Consider the following 18,549-nt stretch of genomic DNA (forward strand, 5'->3'; position numbering starts at 1 on the left):
CAGGCATGTGCCACCATGCCTAGCTAATTTTGTATTTTTAGTAGAGACGGGGTTTCTCCATGTTAGTCAGGCTGGTCTCAAACTCCCGACCTCAGATGATCCGCCTGCCTCAGCCTCCCAAAGTGCTGGGCTTATAGGCGTGAGCCACCGCGCCTGGCCCATATTGAGAATTTTTGTTCAACAAAATTCATGTAGATACTATGAACAAAGTTAATAGATAGTCCTGGCAAGAGGGTATTCTCTGGCAGATGGCCTTTGGGCTTCATCTGCACCGTTGGCTCTCCTGGGTCTCCAGCCTGCTGGCCCCACGCTGCAGATTTTGGACTTGCCAGCCACCTTGATCACACAAGTCAATACTTTATAGTAAATCTCCTATGTATATACACATTGTATTGGTTCTGTTTCTCTGGAGACCCTGACTAATAATACACATATGAAAAGGTGTTCAACTTCATTAGTAATCAGGAAAGTTAAAATTTAAACCCCAATAAAACACAGTGGGTTTTATTTAATACCCATCAGATTGACAAAACTGTTAGACTGTCAATATTAAGTGTTGGTGAGAATATATAAGAAGAGATATTCTCATATGCTGCCAATGGGAATGTAAATTAATACAACCACGTTGGAAAACAGTTTAGTACTCCTTCCTAGAAATTCCCATACTAAGAATATACCTTTAAAAAACTCATGCACATGGGCACCAGGGGACACATCCAAGACCCGTCTCTGGCAGCATTCTTTGAAATAATTAAAAACTAGAAACAAGGGCCGGGCACGGTGGCTCACACCTGTAATCCCAGTACTTTAGGAGGCCGAGGCGGGCGGATCATGAGGTCAGGAGATCGAGACCATCCTGGCTAACATGGGGAAACCCCTTCTCTACTAAAAAATACAAAAAAAAAAATAGCCTGGTGTGGTGGCGGGCCCCTGTAGTCTCAGCTACTTGGGAGGCTGAGGCAAGAGAATGGTGTGAACCTGGGAGGCGGAGCTTGCAGTGAGCCAACGTGGCGCCACTGCACTCCAGCCTGGGCAACAGAGTGAGACTCCATCTCAAAAAACAAAAACAAACAAACAAAAAAATAGAAACAATGCAAATGTCCACCAACAGAAAAACAAATAAATGAGTTACGATACAATCATCCAATTTAATACAGTATCTCAGTGAAAATAAGTTAATTACTGCCACCTGCATCATATAGGAGAATCTCAAAAACATAGTTCCATGTAAGAATGAGGTACCAACAAAATTTTAAAATATGATTCTTTTTATGTTGAGTTCAAAAACAGGCACAAGTAACTAATACTTCTGGAGATGTATAAGAAGGAAGCAAAAATGATAAAGAAATGCAAGGGAATCATTAGTATAAAATTAGAATAATATTACCTCTGGTTGGCAGGAAGAAGCAAGAAGAGAAGGGCACAGTGGGAGTGTTAGGGAATGGTGGTATCTTATTTCTTGGCCTGAGTAATGGACGCATGAGTGTTTGTTATATTGTTTAAAAATATACATATGTGGTTGTTTTTGGTTTTTTTTGAGACGGAGTCTCGCTGTGTCGCCCAGTCTGGAGTGCAGTGGCACCATCTCGGCTCACTGCAAGCTCCGCCTCCTGGGTTCATGCCATTCTCCTGCCTCAGCCTCCTGAGTAGCTGGGACTACAGGCGCCCGCCACCACGCTCAGCTAATTTCTTGTATTTTGTTTAGTAGAGACGGGGTTTCACCATGTTAGCCAGGATGGTCTTGATCTCCTGACCTCGTGACCCGCCCACCTCGGCCTCCCAAAGTGCTGGGATGACAGGCGTGAGCCACCGCGCCTGGCTACATATGTGTTTTTAAAGCACTATTTTGCCTCTATAGTCTGTCTCAAACCCATAAAAAACCATGTTCCCCTGAAAGAATCTGTAAGAACAAATGTAAATTATTTCTTCCTCTAAGAATGCTAATAAAGAAAATTTTTCTGATTTGCAGTCATCAGTTAGAAAATATCTGATAACTGTTATAAATCCATCTCATTCAAATTTTAAGCAATATATACATTCCTGACTTTTTCCTTGCCAAAAAAAAAATAAGCTGAAGATATTCTAGAAGTCAGTATCTTCTAGGAAAACTGTTAAATATAAAAAGAAGAAGCATGCACACTTCTTCCATGAGCTGCCTCTAGGCCCTAGGTGGGACAGGGATCATGATGCCTTTGGACTCCTCACCTGATACTTAGGTCATAGCTGCCGCTTAGGAGAAAGTTTTCCTCCTCACACAGGAAGAGGGCCCGGACACTCCCAGCATGGCCTCAGAATTCAACGGGTATCGCTTTTACTTGTATGATGTCCAGAAGATGGATCTTTCAATTAGATGACACAGCTATCAGATCTCCCCCGGAATAGTGGATGACTCGGTTTTGATCCCACCTGAGTGCCAGGGGAAAAGGATTATCCATGAAAGAAGAGTCAGTGTCCCTCCTGGGACTGACTTAGCCCCATGACTTTTGCCTACAGCAGTGGTGTAAAGGAAAATCCAGGGCCTTTCAACAAGGGAGGCAGCAGAAGGCAAGGTCGAGAATTAACAGGCCCTGAGGGATCCCCACTCTCATACGATGACAAAAATCCATTTCCGTTAAATTTAAAAACTAGAGACACAAGGCAATTTTTTAACAATTCTGTAAATGTATGCTAAATCCCCGAGAGAGAATGGAGTATGTGGCATTGCCCAGATTTAATTGATCATGGAAACCTTTTTTATTGGAAAACATCAGAGGAACAAAGTTGGGAAGTCCTGTGCACACTGTATTTCTTTTCTTTTGTTTTTTCCCTTAATCAATATCCAGTGAGCATATATTAGGTTCAAAGTCCTGTGCTAGTAGATACCACAGGAAATATAAATAATTATCAGATAAGGACCTTACTTACAATGAGCTTATTATCCCATAAAACTAGGTGAGTTGAATTAATCTTTCAATCATAGGATTATTAGCAAATAGGTAAAGTATGAACAGGATGACCAAATAATGTATTGTCCAAATTGAGAGTTTTTTATTGTGAAAGGGGACACTATTTATTTATTTTTAGAGACAAGGTCTTGCTCTGTCACCCAGGCTGGAGTACAAGGGCACAATAATAACTCCCTGTAACCTCTAACTCTTGGCCTCAAGCGATCCTCCTACCTCAGCCTCCCAAAGTTCTGGGGTTACAGGCATGAGCCACCACGCCCAACCTGGGGACACTATTATTAATGACACTAGGACTGCAGGCTAGAGAGGGATTGTTCCAATAAACAGGGATGTATAGTCACTCTAAATATGAGGAGCTTTGAGACCAACCTGACCAGAGAACGAAACCCCGTCTCTACAAAAAAATTCAGAAATTAGCCAGGCGTGGTGGCATGTGCCTATAGTCCCAGCTACTTAGGAGACTGAGGCAGGAGAATCACTTGAGCCCAGGAGGTGGAGGTTACAATGAGCCAAGATTGCACCACTGCAGCCCAGCCTGGACGACAGAATGAGATTCACTCTGAAAAAAGAAATACGGATAGTATGGTGATAATTGTTCTTTAAACTACATATATATGTGTGTGTGTATATACATATATTTTTATGTATATATATACATGTACATATGTGTATATGTGTATATATATATGTGTGTGTATATGTACACACATATATATAAGGAGCAATTCTTGATATTTTTGCCCTTATTCCGTTTGTCATACCTAGAGTTCAACTAGTCACCATCTCTTCTAAAGAGCAGTTATCACCACACTAATCATAAAAACTCAACTTTGCCTTTCCCCTATCTTATCTGTTCTGTCTTCCCCATACCGACTGTTCTATTGTCAAGATGCAATTTGTTAATAAGATTCATGGCCAAAAATAAAGTAGAAGTGGACTTTGCAAAACCTTGTGAATATAAAGTGAAGTCCTAGGCCTAAAATATGGCAGAAAGTTGCTTATTAAAGGACCTTCGTCTCTCGGCATATTGAAATGATGTCAGAGTATGCAATTATAAATACGATTGTCATATTTACCATGGGAAGATATCTATAGTACTTTGCTGGGCTGGGTTACAGAAATATGTGTAATGTAACACCACTTCTACTAAAATATGTGCTAAGCATGCAAAGAAAAGAATTCTAGAAGGGTAGACATCAATATTAATGGTGGTTATTGCTAGGTGATAGACTACAGGAAAACTTTGCCTTTCTCTATACATTTTCTGGCATTTGAAAGATTTTTTCCAATAACCGTATATTATTTCTAAAATTAATAAAACGAAATAAAGATATTTCAAAAAATAAAGATTTTATGTGTGACTTGTGCAAAAGGTTGTTGGTCAGCATACCCAAAATTTAGAAAGGGAAAGTGTCCTTTACCCACTGCCAAGAATGGTGCAAAATGAAGCAGGTATTGTCTACATGGGATCACGTGCAAGTTTAGGGCTGGAGCTTGAGGTGAGGAGAGCTTGCCTTTCCATGTACACAAAGGTCAGGGAAATCCCAAATGTCAGTGTGGATAACTCAAGCGTCCCTAGAGACCCAGATTCTGACCCCAGTACCTACGTGTCAGAGAGAATGCGAACATTGTAGGTCCCACAGAAAACATTTCTCTCCTCCATCAGGACCTGCTGCGTTTCCTCGTTCTGGTATGCAGTCCACAGGTTGTACTCATTCTAACAAGGGAATATTTGAAGTTAAAGCTCAGTGGTACTTCAAATAGCCACAGTCCCAGAGCCCCTAGGGTCTCCCTGGTAAGGGCACAGGGCTCACAGATTCTCCTCTGAAGGCTGAGGCTGCTGCTCTGCAGAGAAGGGAGCAGCCAGTGAGCAAGCACCAAAGGAAACCATGAGTTAGAAAATGTTGGGTCAAGGTTCTTAATTCTTCTTTCATCTCTTTGATTTTCCATGTGCCCTGATTCCATGAACTTTCAAGGCTGAATTCCAAATGTCACCAATAACACAACTTTTTCAAAAATCAGCTCACAAAGGGTATCCTCATAACATAAAGTCACAGGTGCCCTTTGACCGACCATTTCACAGAAGTCAGAACATCGTATGTATATTACATCTACCTGATAGTACAAAGCACACTCAGGGGATTTTAAGCCAAATGTGAAATTACTGCTACACATGCTATGCTATGCATTTGCATTTTTTTTTTTTTTCAGACGGAGTCTCGCTCTGTCGCCAGGCTGGAGTGTAGTGGTGCGATCTCAGCTCACTGCAACCTCCGCCCTCCTGGGTTCAAGTGATTCTCCTGCCTCAGCCTCCAGAGTAACTGGGACTACAAGCGTGCACCACCATGCCCAGCTAATTTTTGTATTTTTAGTAGAGACAGGGTTTCACCATGTTAGCCAAGATGGTCTCGATCTCTTGACCTTGTGATCTGCCTGCCTCGGCTTCCCAAAGTGCTGGGATTACAGGCGTGAGCCACCAGGCCCGGCCGCAATTTTTTTAAGATGGAGTTTCACTCTTCTCACCCAGGCTGGAGTGCAATGGCATGATCTTGGCTCACTGCAACCTCCGCCTCCCGAGTTCAGGCAATTCTCCTGCCTCATCCTCCTAAGTAGTGGGGATTACAGGCATGTGCCACCACGCCTGGCTAATTTTTGTATTTTTAGTAGCGACGGAGTTTCACCACGTTGGCCAGGCTGGTCTCAAACTCCTGACCTCAGGTGATCTGCCTGCCTCAGCCTCCCAAAGTGCTGGGATTACACGTGTGAGCCACCACGCCCAGCCTGCATTTGCATTTCAAAGTTTTCATACATCTGCAACTTTCATTTGTCCTTGTAGCTGCCTTACAAAGTAGATCACTTGCCCCACAAAATGTTCTCATTATTTTACAGATAAGGTATCTGGGACTCAGGGAAAGGAAATCAATTTTATCAAGTCTTGACAGGGGCGCTTTCATTTGCTTCCCCATCTTTCTTTACTTCCTTCCTGCCTGCCTGCCTTCATTCTTCCTCCCTCCTTCCCTCCCTCCTTTGCTTCCTCTATCACACACCTTCTGGCATTCCAGACATGCTAAATTCTGGCATAGATGACTGAACTAGACTCTCAGTTCCATTTATATTCCCTGCCATATTCTATCCTCAAATAGCCAAAAATAACAGTCCCATTAGACTAGCAGGAAGAAAAAGCAGAATATATTTATCTTGAAGGCAAAGAAGAACACAGCATCATGTCTGCACCTGAGAGTCCTCTTGGGGACATCTCTGAAGTCTCCTTCCAAACCTTAGCCTTCTGCTCCATGCCTTTAGACTCTTCCTCAGATGCCCTCTTTCCTCTGCTCCCTCTCCTTCTTAATCTTTAACCATGTAGTCTATCTCTGCTCAGAAAAATCTGCCAACCTGCCTCCCCTCCAGTGTCCAGGGAGTTTTCCATATCCCAGCCTGAATTAAATAATGCCGCCCTGGATTCTCCCAACCCGGGTGAGAATTCATTGGCCCTTGCTCATCTCCTAAGTTTTGTGAGCCCAAGGAGCCACATGGTGGAGTCATTGGGAAGGGAAAGACCTGAGTTTAAATTCCAGCTCTGCCACTGCCCAGCTGTGAGACCTCGGCCACTTTCTCACACCATATCCTTCATTTCCACATCCATAAACTGGGAGCAACAACACCTCCTTGATCTATGGTAAAATCAAGTAAATGCTGTATGCAGAGCTACGGGCATCAGGCACACAGTTTACACTCATGCTATTACTCACCACCCTGAGAAGCACTCACCTCCGCTTTTCCTAGGAGACTCTGTAACTGCTTAGTCTTGCTATTTCATGTGTTCTCCATACTGTTTCACCTGCTTCTCTGCTTCTCTCCCTTTTCTCTCTCTTTCTTTCTTTCTTTTTTTTTTTTGAGATGGAGTCTCGCTCTCTTGCCCAGGCTGGAGTGGTGCAGTGGCGTGATCTCGGCTCACTACAACCTCCATCTCCTGGGTTCAAGTGATTCTTCTGCCTCAGCCTCCCGGGTAGCTGGGATTATAGGCATGCACCACCATGCCTGGCTAATTTTCTATATTTTTAGTAGAGACAGGGTTTTGTCATGTTGGCCAGGCTGGTCTTGAACTCCTGACCTCAGGTGATCCACCTGCCTCAGCCTCCCAAAGTGCTGGGATTACAGGCATGAGCCACTGCGCCTGGCCCCTTTTCTTAAATTACACATGTAAGAATTAAAGAAAGAGGAGAGAAAGGCGAAGGGTGGCTTGACAGTCAACAGGTTTATTTCAAATCTGGGAGGGAATTCTGACCGAGTTACGTCAGAAGCCGCACTCTCTTACAGACTAAGAGTCTTTAAGGATTCAGGGTGGGAGAGTTTATGAGATGCTTGGACTGCTTCTGTGTCTCTTTGTTGTGCTTATCTGGGAGGGAGAGTTGTGTGTCTGTCCCCATACATCTTTCTGCAGCTGCAGGCATACCCCCGAGTCTGCTTTAGCTTCACTATCTTAGTGCACTTGAATGGAAAGGAATGTGCTCATGATGGCCCACTGTTTTACTCGGGCCCACTGTATGAGGGTGAAGTTTGGTAGTTACCCAAGAGACTTTCCCCCCACCTCCCTCTGTGCCCTAGATGTCTTATCTGTGTTTTACTGTCTGTTCTTTCTGGCTGCTCGTAGTTAGAAGAGATTTCCTTGAAATGCATGAGACTAGAAAGGGACCTGGAACTTAAAGTGGCGGTGTTTGTCCAAGATGACAGTACAATTCTGTCAATACAGTCCAGTTCTGTCAAAACATTCCTAGAATGTCAAACACTGGCTGGGTAGTCCTTCTGTTGGGCCATTACTGACTGTATCACCCAAGGAAGAAGGGTGTTCTTTGTGTTATACTTAAAAGAGCAACAGACTTGAAAACAAAAGCAGGTCCACGTTCAAATGAATGCCTCTTTCACTCAGCTGGCTGGGAGAGCTTGACCTCTCTGCGCCTCAGTTTCTTTATCTATAAAATGGGTGAAGGGACCAGCTCAGAAATGAAAAACTGCAGGTCAAAGGAAATCCAGAAATGTGTTTTCTTTTTTTTTTTTTTTTTGAGATGGAATCTCACTCTGTCACCCAGGCTGGAGTGCAGTGGTGCAATCTCGGCTCACTGCAAGCTCCGCCTCCCGGGTTCACACCATTCTCCTGCCTCAGCCTCCCGAGTAGCTGAGACTAGAGGCACTGCCACCATGCCTGGCTAATTTTTTGTATTTTTAGTAGAGACGGGGTTTCACTATGTTGGCCAGGCTGGTTTCAAACTTCTGACCTCATGATCTGCCCGCCTCAGCCTCCCAAAGTGCTGGGATTACAGGCGTGAGCCGCTGCACCTGGCCCAGAAATGTGTTTTCTTTGGCCTATGTAGTTTTTAAAACTGCTTTTAAATGGTTGCCAGCATTTAATAAAAGCAAGAGATTTCACATAATACGTCAGGTTTCTATCTTCTAAGACTTAGATGGTCTAGCGGTCAGGGGCCTCAAGACAATCTCTCAAGACAATCTCTCAAGACAATAATTAGCCAGAACTGATGAGCAGCTGGCCCTTCAGATGCAGGTGAACTGTCCAGTCCATGACAGCCACACCGTCCGCTACTGCCCACATCACCCGTCTCCTCCTTTGTGTCACCTGCCTGGCCCCTACAGGTCATATGAGCTAGATTCTCTCTCTGGATGCTTCTGTTTCTCAAATTCTAATTTAACATAGCTGCCTTATGGAAAGCGACAGTCAAACCATCCCTCATCAACTATCCTTTTGGGGCCAATTAAATAGACTTCAAAATAGACTTTAAGCAGGTGGCGGGGGCAGAAATCTAATGGTTTTAGGAATATCAACCATGCCTTGATAGTCAAAGCAAAGAGCTCGAAGAGTCTTCCGGTCACTCTTCATTATTGCCCAAGAACTAGTGGAAAGGGCTACATTTAATTAACTCTCCCCTTCCATCCTAGAGCCACAGTAAACCTGGAAGTGAGGGATGAGGGAGCCAAATTCATCTAGGCCCTAGGCATTCTGGAACCAGCCCTGGCCCTCCCCTCGGGTCCTCCTCAAATTCCTGAGCAGCAGATGCTGGAGCCTCCAGAGGCATGGGCTGATGGGATTGCTCCTGGCCTCTGAACTTGCCACTAAATGACCTGGTGCCATGGACACAAAACACAGCCAGAGGCTTTGAATTAAGGAAGAACCCTGAGAGGACAACCAAATCAATCCACCCATCCAACATATGAGTAAAGCAAGGCTTAAGAAGAGGAAGTGTCGGGCTGGGCGCGGTGGCTCACGTCTGTAATCCCAGCACTTTGGGAGGCCGAGGCGGGCGGATCACAAGGTCAGGAGATCAAGACCATCCAGGCTAACACGGTGAAACCCCGCCTCTACTAAAAAAAAAAAAAATACAAAAAATTAGCCGGGCGTGGTGGCGGGCTCCTGTAGTCCCAGCTACTCAGGAGGCTGAGGCAGGAGAATGGCGTGAACCCAGGAGGCGGAGCTTGCAGTGAGCCAAGACTGTGCCACTGCACTCCAGCCTAGGTGACATAGTGAGACTCCATCTCATTAAAAAAAAAAAAAAGAGGAAGTGTCTTGCAAGTCAGTAGCAACACAGAACTCTCGTCTTCCTTAAGGAGTGTCACCTGCCGTGATCCTCTGTCCTCACTCCAGGGCTGAGTCTGGACCTCAGCCTTCAATGGCAATTAGAATGAGACGCTCACAGCTACTTGCCCCAGATGCTGTTGGAACCCACCTTCATTCTCAGTTTCCACTTCGGATGTTTCACACGCATGCTCTTCCCGTCATCTACCATTTTAGGAACTGGGATAGAAACCTTATTGGCATAATTAGGATCAATTCCTCTTGTGTAGGACCCCTGGAAAAAGACAAAAAAAACAAAAACAAAAATAAAAACAGAAAATGGCTTCTCCTGGCTCCAACTCTGCAGGAGGAAGGGAAAAACTAGTTCTTGGCAAAATCTGAAGGATGGGTAAGCCCTGGCTGCAGCAGGCAGGCCCACTTCTGGCCAGTTCTTCTGGCAGTGTGTGCAGATCGAATGGAGGAGAAAAATAAACACCAAATGCCACAGGGGGACCAGCAAAGATGGTCAGACTATCGCCAGCCTCACCATAGCTGCTGCTTCTCATCCTCTGTCCTCTCTGCTGGGAAAAAAAAAAAATCCAAGTTACCAAAATCCATGGTTTAGGGTGAGACTTCTGGCAAGAAACTGAGAAGTAAAAATGCTGGAGAAGATTGCCATTGGGGAAAATTTCATTTTAACTTAAAAAAATACTTTGCAGCCTTATAAACATCTGTGCTCCATATGAGGTTGATGCAGAGACACATTTATGGCTTTCTTGCTGCATAAGCTGCAATATAACTCCCTGGGGGCTGGGGGTTCTCTGCTTTGTGAGGTGTTGGAAAGGCTCTGTCTCTCTGCTCCTGAGGCGGTCTCTATCCCTATTGTCCTTGTGAGATGCACTGACAATGAAAGAGTACTCAGTTATTAACAGGAGTTTGGACCAAAAAGAAGGGACCCAGGAAGACTAAAAGGCCACAAATGTAGAGGAGGAGGCCAGCTAAGGGTTTACTGAAAGGTCCACAGTCATATCAGCCTCAACACGAAAATGAAGCTGGTCTCAGACATTCCCCTTTCAGACTTGCAGGAAGTACCTGCAAGAAGGTAATCTGGTTCTGAATGAAGCCATGCGCTGACAAGTCCATCTTGACCTGTTGAGCCATGGCGGCCCAGTGCTGGCTCACAGAGGCGCACTTGTTCAGGGTGTGTCTATCCAGCATTCCTGGAAAAAAAAAAAAAAAAAAGATGGACCCAGAAACCCCAGAACTGGGCCAAGACGGGAGGTGTCTGGGAAATCCCCTCATACACCCCAGCATACTTAGAATGTACTTGGAGAGGTGGATGGGCAGGTAACGGATGAAGTCTCGGTATTTGCTGAACCCAGAAGACAGGTCTCTGATGTCATCCATGTCAACCAATAGATTGCAGGGATCGTACCCTGGCTTGGTTATGTCTCCTTTTCCAGAAAACAGCCTATTCATTTCGGAAATACACCGGAGTGAATTCCTCCATGGTTCCTCCAGAATGAAGCCAGCGAAAGGGACGTGGTTGAGTTGGCTCTGTAGAAACTCCAGGCCGAGAACAAGTCCCCACCAAGAGCTCTCCCACAAAATAAACCTCCTCAGACTCTAACCTTAGGCCACTAGATTTTTGTCATCTCTTCTGACACTTGAGAATAGAATCTTTTTTTTTTTGAGACGGAGTCTCGCTCTGTCGCCCAGGTTGGAGTGTAGTGGCGCAATCTCGGCTCACTGCAAGCTCTGCCTCCCGGGTTCACGCCATTCTCCTGCCTCAGCCTCCTGAGTAGCTGGGACTACAGGAGCCCGCCACCACGCCTGGCTAATTTTTTGTATTTTTTTTTTTAGTAGAGGCGGGGTTTCACCGTGTTAGCCAGGATGGTCTCGATCTCCTGACCGTGTGATCCGCCCGCCACGGCCTCCCAAAGTTCTGGGATTACAGGCGTGAGCCACCGCACCCGGCTGAGAATAGAATCTTTTGACCCAAATATACATGTACTTTTCAGCTTTTTCAGCCCAAGGAGAAGTCTAGAGTATCAGAGTCTGAAATGATATTGTGCCTGGAAATTTCTTAAAAATACTCCAACAAGAAAAAATTTTAAACAACTTAAGAAAGGGGGGAAAATGAATTTAATAAAATTGATAAAGTGTTGATAATTGTTGGAGCCAGTGCTATGTGGGTGGGTGGTTATCATACTGTTCTACATACTTTTGAAATTTGAAATTTTCCATATAAAAGTGTTTTAGAATCTATGCCTTGTATTTCCTACGATATTGTGTTTCTGATGATATTTCATGTATATGTCTTGCTTCAGTTCCCAACTTAGGAGTGCCTTGAGGTGGGGAACCAAATTCCCCATTAATTTTGTTCCCTCCTCAAGACTGAATCCAATACTGCAAAAATAGCCATTGGTGGGTTTAATTCTAGAGCTGGCCACCATGCCAGAGCCCAGGGACTAGACGATGGATTGTGGCCCAGAGCAGAGAAAGACTCCAAAGGAAATCACTGATACTTTCCTTTCTGATCTCTATTTTCAGATGTGTCTTGTGGGCACTGCAGCAGAGAGGTGCAAATATGGGTTTGGGGGCCATATTGATCAATTTAATCCTTGCTCCTCCCCTTACCAGCTGTGAGAATTAGATGGGAAAGTAATGTCAAAGAGCCCAGCACACTGTAGATGGTAAATGAATGTGAGTTCCTCAAATCTGCCATCCCCAGATGCTATCACCCTGCCAGCCCCTCCAGTTCCACTGGGTCTTCCCAATCTCACATTGGTTGCATATTGGCTTTCTTTTTTTTTTTTTTTTTTTTTTGAGACAGTCTCGCTCTGTTGCCCAGGCTGGAATGCAGTGGCATGATCTCGGCTCACTGCAAGCTCTGCCTCCCGGCTTCATGCCCTTCTCCTGCCTCAGTAGCTGGGACTACAGGTGCCTGCCACTGCGCCCGGCTAATTTTTTTATATTTTTAGTAGAGACGGGGTTTCACCGTGTTAGCCAGGATGGTCTCGATCTCCTGACCTCATGATCTGCTTGCCTCGGCCTCCCAAAGTTCTGGGATTACAGGCGTGAGCCACCGCGCCTAGCCACCGCGCCTAGCCCATATTGGCTTTCTTGCTGAAAGTTCACTTACCAGGGTTAGATGCTGCCCCAAGCAAGTGTTCATTTTCTGGGGCTTTGGACAAAGGAAGGGATGTGTGCTGAGTTTTGGCTGTCCAGTAGACTTGTGAGGTCGCAGACTTGGAGCTGTGGTCTTTCTCAGGGGAAAAACACACATCTGTGATGTCTTGATTGAGCCCTGAAACACAGAAGACCAAGACAAGGTTGCTCTTGAAGCGGGTATGTTGAGGAAAATGAGGTGGAGAGAAACTTTTTCATTTTTTCTTCCTTCTTTTAAAGATGTACAGAATGGAGCAGAGCAGTTATGTCTGTTTTTATTTGGGGCCTCCAAACTTCTATGCAAAAATCTCAGAAAGCTTCCTGTTAGCTTTTCAGCACACCCCCATTGTAAAATTTCTCGAGTTGTTTATACAAGCAGAGAGAGAGTCGAGGTCAGGAATTGCAACAGGGAATGCTCTTCGGAAGCTCAAGCTGAATTGTCTTCAATGATAGAAATAACCACCCTCGAGTCAAAATAGAATATTTAACTTTTTTTTGGTTTGTTTGTTTTTGGTTTTTGAGACTGAGTTTTGCTCTTATTGCCCAGAGTGGAGTGCAATGGCTCGGTCTTGGCTCACTGCAACCTCCGCCTCCTGGGTTCAAGTGATTCTCCTGCCTCAGCCTCCCAAGTAGCTGGGATTACAAGTGCAAGACACCTGGCTATTTTTTGTATTTTTAGTAGAGATGGGGTTTCGCCATGTTGGCCAGGCTGGTCTCGAACTCCTGACTCCAAGTGATCCACCCGCCTCGGCCTCCAAATGTGCTGGGATTACAAGCGTGAGCCACTGCGCCCAACCAGAACATTTAATTTTTTAAGAGAGAATCTGCTCTAAGAAAAGAGAAGGTTGTTGGCCCGGCGTGATGGCTCATGCCTGTAATCCCAGCACTCTGGGAGGCTGAGGCAGGCGGATCACAAGGTCAGGAGATGGAGACCATCCGGGCTAACACGGTGAAACCCCATCTCTATTAAAAATACAAAAAAAATTAGCCAGGCGTGGTGGTAGGCACCTGTAGTCCCAGCTACTCGGGAGGCTGAGGCAGGAGAATGGCGTGAACGCAGGAGGCGGAGCTTGCAGCAGTGAGCCAAGATCAGGCCACTGCACTCCAGCCTGGGCAACACAGTGAGACTCTGTCTCAAAAAAAAAAAAAAAAAAAAAAGAAGGTTGCCACAACCTGTAATAGGACTTAACACAACTCCAGTGTAAATAGCCCGTTCCTATGGTGAATGGGATGAAGTTTTGGAAGAGCACTGCGGAGCATTGCATCTGTGTGTACAAGCCAGGCCTTCCGCTGCTGGCAGCACTCACTCCAGAGTGGAAGGGGCCCAGGAGGGGATCCTGGTTTTCAGCCCACGTGGTGGGTGACCTAAGCAAAGTCATTCAGATGCCCTGGACTTTGGTCTCCTTATGTAAATATTAAGGATATTAAGTCGGTTGATCTCCAATCTAACTTACTGTTTTTGACACCCTAGGATTCACTGTGTCTTCATTCTATATTATCATTCTTCTATACCCCTGACACACCAAATAAATCAAGTGACATATATTGTGATCTAATTGTGTCCTAGGCCATCCAGCTTTAAAATTCTTTTGGATTCCACTAGTCTACAAATATGACCACCTGTCAGGTCGCACTGGTGACAGGAATTACACACCTTCAAGAGCTAAAACTCCAAAACGCCTCCATGTGACCACCGCCTCCCAGCTTTCTCCCACCTCTGCTTAAATCTGAGCTTCCCCATGTTGGACCTTCCACTCCTGGACCCCTCCAAAGCTCAATTCTCTTGCCTCCTGATACAGTTTGGATATTTGTCCCCTCCAAATCTCATGTTGAAATGTGACCCCCAATGCTGGAAGTGAGGCTTGATGGGAGGTTTTTGGGTCATGGGGGCAGATTCCTCATGAATGGCTTGGTGCCCTTCCCACAGTAATGAGTGAGTTCTCGCTCTATTAATATAGTTCCAGCAAGAGCTGGCTGTTTAAAAGAAACTGACACCCCTCCCCTTCTCTTGCTACTTCTCTTGCCTCATGATACGTTGATTTCCCTTGCATTCCACCATAAGTGGAAGCTTCCTGAAGCCCTCACCAGAAAGAGATGCTGGTGCCATGCTTCTGGTACAGTCTTCAGAACTGTGAGCCAAATAAAACTCTTTTCCTTAGAAATTTCCTTATAAATTACTTAGCCTCAGGTATTCCTTTCTAGCAAAGCAAAACAGACACCACCCTTATTGTTTCTTCTGCTTCCCTGAACTATCTGGCCAAACACTTCCAAGATTCTCCAACACCCTAGGCCTGTGATTCTCAAAGACAGATCCCCAGTCCAGCAACATCAGCACTAGCTGGAAACTTGTTAGAAATACAGAATCCCTGGTCGAGTGCAGTGGCTCACGCCTGTAATCCCAGCACTTTGGGAGGCCGAGGCAGGCGGATCACGAGGTCAGGAGTCCGAGACCAGCCTGGCCAGCATGGTGAAACCCCGTCTCTACTAAAAAATACAAAAAAATTAGGACATGGTGGCACGCACCTGTAGTCCCAGCTACTTGGGAGGCTGAGGCAGGAGAATTGCTTGAACCCAGCAGGTGGAGGTTTCAGTGAGCCAAGATCGCACCACTGCACTCCAGCCTGGGTGACAGAGCGAGACTCCACCTCAAAAAAAAAAAGAAAAGAAATACAGAAACCTGGGCCCCCCTCAGACCTGCTGAGTCCGAAGTTCTGGGGGAGGAGCTTGTTTTAACAGGTCCTGCTGGAGATCCTGATACAAGCCACAGCTGGAGAACTACCACCCTAGACTTATTTGGCCCTTAAGCTATCTCCAGCCTTGGAGAAACTCTACTTTAAGGTTTCATTTCATGGATAAGCAAGGAGCATGGTAGAGTGAATGAAAAAAAAAAAAAAAAAAAGCCCTAAATTTTGACTTCTTGGTCTGGTTTCTGTGCAGGGCAGCTGAAGAGAAAAACAAAAGCTTCCCCTTTACAACCCTCTCAAGCTCAGTCCAATCCCTAAAGCAGGAACGACACCAGCATTAAGGGGTCAGGGGCAGGGACCAGCCATTTCTGGGCCTATGAGATGCAGAAATCCATGATAAATGCTTGTGAGTTAAAAGTTGTGTACTTCCTCCTGCATTGATCATTTTCAGGAAGGAAGTTACACTCAGTCATTTCTCCTTTGGTAAACAGGATCGGGTGTCAGGACAAGGTGTCAGTTCAAAAAACCTATGCTGCATTCTGTGCAATCTCTGTCTACCTATGTTGTCTACAACTGCAGTTCCTTACAGATTTCTGAAGCCTTGCCTTCTGGTCTTCGGGGGCCCTCTAGTCTCTGCCTGTGGCCTTGTTTACCTGAGATATTGTTCTCCTCTCTCAGAAACAGGACTCTGATCACATTGGCAGCAGTGAGCAGTAATCTGGGGTTGCACATCTGCAGCAGTAAGAGAGTATAATTCGCCTTGGTCCACTGGGTGCTGTTCGCAAACCAGTACAAGATCTCTTTCATGTTCTGTTCTACTGTTTTATCCGACATTTGGTTCAAGGAGGACTTCACAACTTTCCCCTCTTTCTTGCTGAGGTCCATCCGGGACCTGTTATAGATGAAATCCTTTCCCTGTGTGGTCTGAAGGATATTTTGGAAATAGTGTAACAAATATAAGCTATTTAACTGCTTCAGAATGCCAACTAGAAACCTCCTCTGTGATATGTCATTGATCCTGCAGAACCACTCTTTGGTAGAGAAGATCTTCCAGGCTAAGACACGCGTCTCACACTTCCGGCATAGAGGGATGGAATCGGTTCCCTTCTCACAACGAAAACAGGGGGCATTCTTGAGCCTTGATTCCAGGTTTTCCATGATCCTAAGATAACCAGTTCATTTTAGCCCTGCCCACTTGCAACGGCAACGCCACCAAACACTAGAGGAACGGGGGGGAAATAAATAAATACCCCAGTTGTGCCTTTTCTATTACAAACGTCTCCCAGAGCAAAAGTAAATGGCTGCCATGGATGGAAAGCGTATCTCTCTCAGTAACTGCCAGCAGAAGTCTGGCTTTTTGTACAGACCTCCTTGGAAACACGGCTTTACCGTAAATCTCCTAAACCTGGCACTGCTTTATGTGGAGGCAGTTGCTGTATATTCTGAAAGAGCTGGTCATCTCATTTCTAGAACAACAAGAATACTGTTAGTCAAATTTAAGTAATATGTGGACTATTACTGGTATTGCGCTTTAATTTTGTTGTTATATATGGCTTCTGAATATTCATGAATATAAAATAAGATGCAAACTTCTTATGTTTATATCTGTTCAGTTACAAAATGGCTATCCCAGTGATGCTAAATATGTTTATATTCATTTTCTTAAGTCATCATCAAAGTAAAACCAGAAATGTTTAATGTAAATTTAAGTTATTTAACTGCTTCACAATACTAACCAGAAATCTCACTGTAGTCAAAGTGCCCAGGCAAAACATATTGGGCAGCTCACAGAAAGAGTTTCAAAGTCATGCTGAGATAATTCTCCTACTTCAGGTAAGATTCGGTTCAAACATTGACTCTGGTACTTAGGAGCTATATGGTCTTGAGCAAGCAACCTGTCCTCTCTGAGCCTCAGTGTCTCCATCCTAGTTATGAGGATGGAGAAGATAAAGGTGGGTAATAAAAATGATAACTACCTTCTAGGATTGCATTAAATATATGAGATCAGTTGTTGCTGCTCTTGTTACTGTTACTAAGTATTATTACCCTAGATAAAATCAAAAGGTTTGCAATATTGTGTGCCTTTCTAATGCCCATGTTGAAAGACCAGGCATAACCAGAGAAAGGTAATGGAGTCCATCGCTGGGGTTTTGTTGGCAATGGCAGTCACATACTAGGGTCAGAATGGGGAGTAGGAATCAGGTTAAGAATGAGATCAGTTCTCACAGCTCAACCTCTTCTGTCTGAAGAGGAATCTGGAGAAAAGGCATGAGTAGATTAATATTTAATTAATCGGGAAGGCCAGACAAAGGAGGGTGGCAAAGAGAAGGGAGGCCCAAAGCAGACTCTTTGGATCTGTAAGGCGGGCACATTACCCTAAGAAGTGCTGCAAGCTAAAAGTAGCTCTTTTTTTTTTTCTTAATTAACTTGTTTATTTATAATTGACAGATTATAAATAGCTTATTTTTAAAGATTTAAATAAATTAGGATTTTAATCTATGAGGCTGACATTCTTCATGGAAGCATTTTTTTTTTTTTTTTTTTTTTTTTTGGAGGCAGAGTCTCGCTCTATCCCCCAGGCTGGAGGGCAGTGGCGGCTCACTGCAACCTCTGCTTCCCGGGTTAAAGTGATTCTCCTGCCTCAGCCTCCCGAGTAGCTGGGATTACAGGCATGGGCCACCATGCCCAGCTGAGTTTTATATTTTTAGTAGAGACGAGGTTTTGCCATGTTGGCCAGGCTGGTCTTAAACTCCTGACCTCAAGTGATCTGCCTGCCTCAGCCTCCCAAAGTGCTGGGATTACAGCGTGAGCCACCACCCCAGGCCAAGGAAGCAGTTTTAATCACCCAACTCAGTCTTTATTTCACATTTCAGGGCCACAAACTTGGGAGTCAGAGAGAGAGACTAGGTTTCAGACATGAGTCGTATCCCCTCTCCCTCAACACTGCACACACACGGTTCTCCTCAAACACCTGTGGACCATAGTATGTTGTTGCCCCTCGGCACCTCCTTTTCTAAACAGCTTCTTTGAGAAGATGACAACAGGCTGCCTCCTGAGAATAGAGGGACAAGGGGTGCTCCAGAGCAAGTGAGTGCGAGAGGGCAGCGCCTCACTCCCTTCCTCCCTGCCTCCTGCTGGCCTGCACCTTTCAGAGGTTGGGCCATACACCCAACTCTGGGGGGAAGTT

General features: G+C 45.1%; 1 protein-coding gene across 1 annotated transcript in view; it reads right to left on the bottom strand.

Annotated features, from left to right (window-relative positions):
- The window catches only part of LOC101143828 (F-box/WD repeat-containing protein 10), a 35,249-nt gene extending 18,512 nt beyond the window's left edge, over positions 1–16,737 (bottom strand). The window contains 7 exon segments of the mRNA XM_063700660.1: positions 2,206–2,406; positions 4,553–4,662; positions 9,680–9,802; positions 10,600–10,727; positions 10,824–11,026; positions 12,655–12,817; positions 16,016–16,737. Of these exon segments, the coding sequence (XP_063556730.1) occupies positions 2,206–2,406; positions 4,553–4,662; positions 9,680–9,802; positions 10,600–10,727; positions 10,824–11,026; positions 12,655–12,817; positions 16,016–16,520 (1,433 nt within the window). The 5' untranslated portion in view covers positions 16,521–16,737.
- Between the last annotated feature and the right edge of the window lie 1,812 nt (positions 16,738–18,549).

The sequence above is a fragment of the Gorilla gorilla genome, chromosome 19, assembly GCF_029281585.2.
Source record: "Gorilla gorilla gorilla isolate KB3781 chromosome 19, NHGRI_mGorGor1-v2.1_pri, whole genome shotgun sequence".
Taxonomy (NCBI): domain Eukaryota; kingdom Metazoa; phylum Chordata; class Mammalia; order Primates; family Hominidae; genus Gorilla; species Gorilla gorilla.